This window comes from Thamnophis elegans, chromosome 17, assembly GCF_009769535.1.
Source record: "Thamnophis elegans isolate rThaEle1 chromosome 17, rThaEle1.pri, whole genome shotgun sequence".
Taxonomy (NCBI): domain Eukaryota; kingdom Metazoa; phylum Chordata; class Lepidosauria; order Squamata; family Colubridae; genus Thamnophis; species Thamnophis elegans.
This window is the reverse complement of record NC_045557.1, coordinates 9,683,692-9,690,378: the sequence shown is the minus strand read 5'-3', so window position 1 is coordinate 9,690,378 and position 6,687 is coordinate 9,683,692. Positions and strand designations below refer to the sequence as shown.

The 6,687-nt window shown below is 46.4% G+C and overlaps 1 protein-coding gene across 1 annotated transcript in view; it reads right to left on the bottom strand.

Annotated features, from left to right (window-relative positions):
• Positions 1–1,308: 1,308 nt before the first annotated feature.
• The window catches only part of MAP4K2 (mitogen-activated protein kinase kinase kinase kinase 2), a 64,578-nt gene continuing 59,199 nt past the window's right edge, over positions 1,309–6,687 (bottom strand). The window contains exon 32 of the mRNA XM_032233944.1: positions 1,309–5,125. Within this exon, the coding sequence (XP_032089835.1) occupies positions 5,038–5,125 (88 nt within the window). The 3' untranslated portion in view covers positions 1,309–5,037. The remainder of the gene's footprint in view (positions 5,126–6,687) is intronic.

Below are 6,687 nucleotides of genomic sequence, written 5' to 3'. Positions count from 1 at the left end.
CCCCCATGACAACCCGTGCAGCCGCATTCTGGACCAGTTGAAGCCTCCGGGTGCTCTTCAAGGGCAGCCCCATGTAGAGAGCATTACAGTCGTCCAGGCGAGAAAGGACGAGGGCATGAGTTACTGTGCACAGAGCATCCCGATCCAGAAAGGGGCGCAACTGACGTATCAGGCGAACCTGGTAAAAGGCCCCCCTGGTCATGGCCGTCAGGTGTTCTTCTAAACCAAGCTGCGTATCCAGGAGGACTCCCAGATTGCGGGCCCTCTCTGAGTGGGCTAAAGTTTCTCCCCCTTTCATCAAAGATGGAACAAGATGCACAAATCGGGATGGCGGGAACCACAGCCACTCAGTCTTGGAGGGATTGAGCTTGAGCTTTTTTCCAATTTTTTTTTTTTAATTCCCTTTATAAACTGATTATTCTGCTGAGAAAGCCTGGTCTAAAAACACTTTTTAAAATCAGAATCAGGAATGCTGACTGGAATACAGAGAAATCCCCCAATCCATGCACTCGGCAAGTATAAAAGATAAGCACTGAAGTGTCGTGGCACAACAAAACCGCGCTCGACTAAAGCGCGCCCCGATTAAACCGCGTCGCTGACATCATCAACAAGGCGACAACAGCGAGCGCGGAGAAAGAAAGGCGCTTTAAATAGCGCTTTGAAAGCAAGCCGATTCAAGTTAAGGTAAGGGTTATGTTTAGGGTTATGTTTAGGGTTAGGTTAAGGTTTAGGGTTAGGGTTAGGTTTAGGGTTAGGTTAAGGGTTAGGGTTAGGTTTAGGGTTAGGTTTAGGGTTAGGTTAAGGGTTAGGATTAGGTTTAGCATTAGGTTAAGGGTTAGGTTTAGGTTAAGGGTTAGGTTTAGGGTTAGGTTTAGGATTAGGTTTAGGTTTAGGGATTAATTTTAGGTTTAGCGTTTACAGCGTGCTTTTTTCTCCGCGCTGTTGTCGCGCTATGATGACGTCAGCTACGCGGTTTCGTCGAGCGCCCTTTAGTCGAACGCGGTTTTGTGGTGGAACCCTGAAGTGTAACTGCACCTATTTGGAAAAGGGATTGGCTTATTCTTTATACAAATGAAACATTAAAATTACATCTAAATCATATATTAGAAAATGATATGCCATATCTTCGCATCAATTGCTGATGCTGTATACAAAAATGATTTGGATCCCAGCTCTGTTGTGCTTTAGCCCCACTGTGCAAAGATTTCGATGCTTATCTTGTAAAAATTACACCTTCAAGTCAAGGACTACCTGTATATAACCAAAACAGAACACATTGCATTTCCATCAGAGTAATGACCCCAAATCTCCATCTGCAAGAATTCTCTACTTTTATTTTTATTTTATTTTTTAACAAAAATCAAAAGCCATTCCACCGGGGAGTAAAATATCACAATTTAATATCCTTCTCTATGTTAAATAAGCTATATTTTCTTCTCTCTCTTTTGTTTTCAAGTTTGGATTTTCTCAGGACAACAACATTCCAGCTTTAGCAGTTATAAAACACAAGGAGAAAAAGGGAAAAAAATATTAAAAAAAGAAAGAGCAGCATTCTGGGAAGGAAAAGCCATAGCATCGGAGTTCAGGGGGATTGTGGTTACTCCCCACCAAGCCAAGATTGAGATTCTGATGTTGAGAGTTTGTTCTGGGCTTCGGGGTTTGCAAAGAATAACCGCCAATTCCTAGTGACCTCAGATTTGATTGATGTTCCTCAACATGGCAGCTCTAAGATGTGTAGACTTCAAATCCCATAAATCCTCAGACAGACTAGCTGGGGAATTCTGGGAGTTGAAGTCCCCACATCGTAAAGCCACCACAGTGGAGAAACATTGAAAGATGTTTTGTCATAGAAATGTCAACCTGTTAAAAGTAGCCTTTTTTAATCTCCATTTGGGCTGCATAAAGGCACCACTCTCTCAATCTGGCCAATTAATCCCTGGCATCCTCATCTCCAAATTGTTCCCCTGGGCCTTCAAATCTTGTCTTTCCATCAACCATCCCCACCTACCCACAATCATCATCTTCGTTTAATCACCCCATAATATCTTGCGGGGTGGAATCTGGGCAACAGAATGCAGCTGAGTGATTACTGGCTGGATGCCCTTCTTGTTGCCAATGCGGAGTTTTGTTCAGCCGATATATTTCTCATTGTGCCTAGATTGAGAAATATCTACCTCTACCTAGGATTGAACTCACAGCCTCCTGATTGTGAGGCGAGAGCTCCACCTCTAGGCCACCGCACCACCCGCTATGCCCCCTGGTTTATTCAAGCAGCAGGCCCCATTTCATGGCTTTGCAACTTGCCAGCCAGCTAGGTTTTGTACACATGGGAGCGCCGGAAACCGATAGAGAAGCTCTCTGGTGTGCATGTGCACGACAGGAAACTGAGCTTCTAGTTTCCGGTGCGCGTATGCACATCGGCCAGCTGGTCTTCGTGCACGCATGCGTGCCAAAAACTGGAACCGGCACGTATGCGCTCACTGAAAACCAGAAGCTCAGCTTCCGGGCGTGCCCATATGGGCCAGGGCACTGCTCTTCCGGTTTCCAGAGCTGCCCTGCGTGCTCCTGTTTTGGCACCCGGTGCCAAAAACATTCGCCAACCCTGTCCTAATTTATCCTGAAAGCCATCTTTATTCTCCACCAAGAAGCTGCATGGTTCCCCTTGGAAAAAAATGGTTTCAGAAATCAGTGGGCAAAGATTTCTTTTTATGCACCTGGGAAAAGTTTCTCCCGGGGGGGGGGGGGAAAAATTGTGGCACTGCTATTTTTAAAGAGATGGGATCGACAAGTTCAAGCACGGGCTACATCTAATATTTTGGGGTTGTTTAGTGTTTTGGTCCTAGATGTGAACCACTGAAGAATGCTTTCAATTCTCCAGAGCTTTGGGAACTACAGTTTTGTGGAAAGGTTAATCATAACACGGAAGTTTCGTAGAACAGGAAAGAGAAATTTCTCAACCAAGCAATTCTAAACCAGCCCAAACAGAAACAACCGAACAGAATGCTGGGAATTTGCCTTAAGAGGTCAATCCTCACTTAATAACCAGTCGTTTTAATAACAATTTGAAGTTACGGCAGCCACTGAACGAGTCACGGAACCATTTGAAGTTAGACAGCCATCAAACTGAAGTTTGGATGGCCATTGAAGTCATTTTTTTTAACACACATCCCCAGTCACACTGCTGCTCCCTGTGTGACCACATGTTAGCTTATGTTAGCCACATGTTAGCCACATGACATTTCATGGTCACATGACTGTGGTTTGCAAGTGATTTAGGGTTATTGCCAGTTTCTGGATTTTTATTTTTTTTTGCTAATTGCTGGCAAAAAAAATTTGCCCCTTTAAAAATGAACGATTTGCTTAATGATTGCAGTCAAACAGGCCTGGAAATTACTTCTGGCCATGTGGAAAGTCTTGACTTATAACCGCAGTGACTTGTGTGACCATAATTGCGGGCTCAATTATAGTTGTGGGTCAAGAACTACAATACCCAGAAGGCCACATTTTTCACTGTGTACTCAAGACCCGCTAACCACCAAGTTTCCTCCCCTGAGATATTCCAGATGGGTGGGACTAAAAGGCACCTGCCCATCAACAATATGAGGAAAGCACATGCAATAGCCTTGCTCTTCCAGAATTGTGGATATAGCGGCTGGGGAATTCTGGGGGTTGAAATCCCTACACCTTCAACTCCCAGAATTCTCAGCAACGGCCATGATGGCTAGGGAATTCTGGGAACTGAAGTCTACATCTTTGGAAATGGTGCACTCACGCACATCGGGGTTCTTAAAATTGAATTGTTCCCCATAACACGAAATACGTAGATAAATTCTTTTCTAGCAAAAGCCATGGCTATTCCCTGTGGGAATTCTGGGAGTTGGCATCTGTAGAACCATTGATCTGGTTTCCAAATTGGAATCGGAATCACCTAGCATCTCCTTTAGCCATTCAAAATAGTCATTAAAAAACATAAAACACAAAACCACAATTACTCTTACCTCCCCCTCCCCACACACAAACGCAGAGCAGGAGTGAAATGCTACTGGTTCGGACTGGTTCAACTGAAGCGGTAGTAAAATTGCTACCAGTTCGTCCCAACCGGCAGTAAAGGAAATGCTACCGATTCAGGCAAACTGGTATTTCCGACGATCGGCTGCGCCGTGCAATTTCTATTAGCCAGGAAACAGGATTTCCTGCTTTCTAGCTAATCTAAATGGCGTGGCACGGTGGATTCTCTCCCCTTCCTCCCCCACCCACTGTTCGTTCACTTTTGCAAATGCGCTTGGTAGCAGGCTCTGCCCATTCTCTCAGACATCATTATGTCCGTTTGTGATGCTCTGCGCATGTGTGGGAGGTCCCGCACATCTGCAGAGGTGGCGCAAGCGAGCAAGTACTTACACTGCTACTGGACCAAAGGTAAGTTGATTTCACCCCCGACTATCACATCCATTCCATTAACAGTCACCCGGTTTCGTTCGTCCTGGGTGGGGCCCTAAATTTCTCCAGCTGGCTGCCCCCCCCAAAATAAACATTTATCCCTTGCCCCTTATTCTGGAATAACAGCCCAGAACTTCAATGTGCCCTGAAGACGTAAAAGCTGAAGCTTAGGAAGGAAGGTGCCTTCTTATACCCGTGGCAAACGATTGTCTTCACTCTGTCGGCAGTGCCAAGACGTGGCACCCACACACCATCTAGACATTTTAAAAGAAGAGGAAGAGGTGGGGCGGGGGACGCAAGAAGCATCGAAGCAGGCACAAGGTGTCAGCCGGGATCCTGGTGCGAGTTTCTCCCGAACTGCCAAGCGGTTGAATTATTGCAGAATTAACTCAAGAAACATTGGCCCCGAATATGGGGAGCAAGGCCAGCCAGGCGCCAAGACCATCTCTGGTGCCCAACCAGCAGTCGGTCCAGGATCCAGGACCATCTGAGCTGTCCTCTGTCAACGCCCACCCAGAGCATCTCCTATTCCGGCATGTTGCCGCCGTCGGCTCAGGAAGGCTCCACATTGCCTGCGCAGGGCCTGGGAGTGGAGGAAAGTCAGTAGCTGCTCTCGTGACCCGTCAGGATGTAGAGGTTGCTGTGCGCCGTGGGATTGTCGGTTGGGGTGCTCTCAAGAATGATGTCCCTGCAGGGAAGGGGAGAGGAGGGAGGGGCGATGAGCAAGGGAAGCAGTGTCAATCCAGGGCTACGTTTCTTAATCTTAGGCATTTTAAGATGGGTGGACTTCAACTCCCAGAATTCCCCACCCAACATGCTTTAAGATGGGTGGACTTCAACTCCCAGAATTCCCCAGCCAGCATGTTTTAAGATGGGTGGACTTCAACTCCCAGAATTCCCCACCAAGCATGCTTTAAGATGTCTGAATCCCACAATTCCCTGGGCAGAATCCCTGAATACAGGTGGACTTTTAACTCCACCTATAATCTCAGAACTTCAAATCTTCTCAACGATGTCAGGTTTAGCATGGGTGGACGTACGCTCCCAGAATTCCCCAGCCAGTGTGCTTTAAGATGTCTGGCCTTTGACTCACACAATTCCCTGGGCTTAGGTTTAGGTGGGCTTTAACCCCCAGAATCCCGCAGCCAGCATGCTTTAAATTATGTGAACTTCAAATGCTCTAGCATTCTCTGGCTGGCTTGCTTTAAGATTCATGAATTTCAACTCCCAGAATTCCCCAGCAAGCGTGTTTTAAGATGGGTGGATTTCAACTCCCAGATTTCCCCATCCAGCATGCTTTAAGATGGGTGGACTTCAACTCCCAGAATTTCCCAGCCAGCAGGCTTTAAGATGGGTGGACTTCTACTCCCAGAATTCCCCAGCCAGCATGCTTTAAGACGGGTGGACCTCAACTCCCAGAATTCCCCAGCCAGCATGCTTTAAGATGGGTGGACTTCTACTCCCAGAATTTCCCAGCCAGCAGGCTTTAAGATGGGTGGACTTCTACTCCCAGAATTCCCCAGCCAGCATGCTTTAAGAGGGGTGGACTTCAACTCCCAGAATTCCCCAGCCAGCATGCTTTAAGATGGGTAGACTCCAACTCCCAGAATTCCCCAGCCAGCAAGGTTTAAGATATGAAGACTTCAGATTTCTCCAGTCAGCAATTCTGAGAGTTGAAATCCACCCATGCCTTAAGACAGTGGTTCCCAAACGTGGCAACTTTAAGACTGGCTGGAGAATTCTGGGAGTTGAAGTCCACAAGTCTTAAAGTTGCCAAGGTTGGGAACCACTGCCTTAAGAGGATGTTACTGGGGAATTCTGGGAGATAAAATCCACATATCCTAAAATTGATGACACTGGTCATCCATCTATCTACACTGCCTTCCTAATGTTGCAAGAGGCTGCCAAGGAATCAGGACAAGGCCCACACTTAATTCATGCCAAGTTGTGACTCTGAACAGGTCACAAAGCAGATTTCCGGAATGTCAAGAAAATTATGCATAATTGCAAAATGCAAAATGTTTAAAAAGTGGGACGTTTCAGACTTCCGACTGCATTATTCCACCTCAGAGGGATTTTTCCTCCACCTACCAGAAGGATTCTGAATTCTCCGACGCCCGTCTTAAGTGGGAAGAGGGATTTTGAGCTTGGAATGCTTCCGGAATAACCAGAACAACAGGGCATTCTTGCAATGGCTGGCATCTTTCTAACTCAAATAAGAAACGGTTTTCCTTCCTTGCAATGTGCATT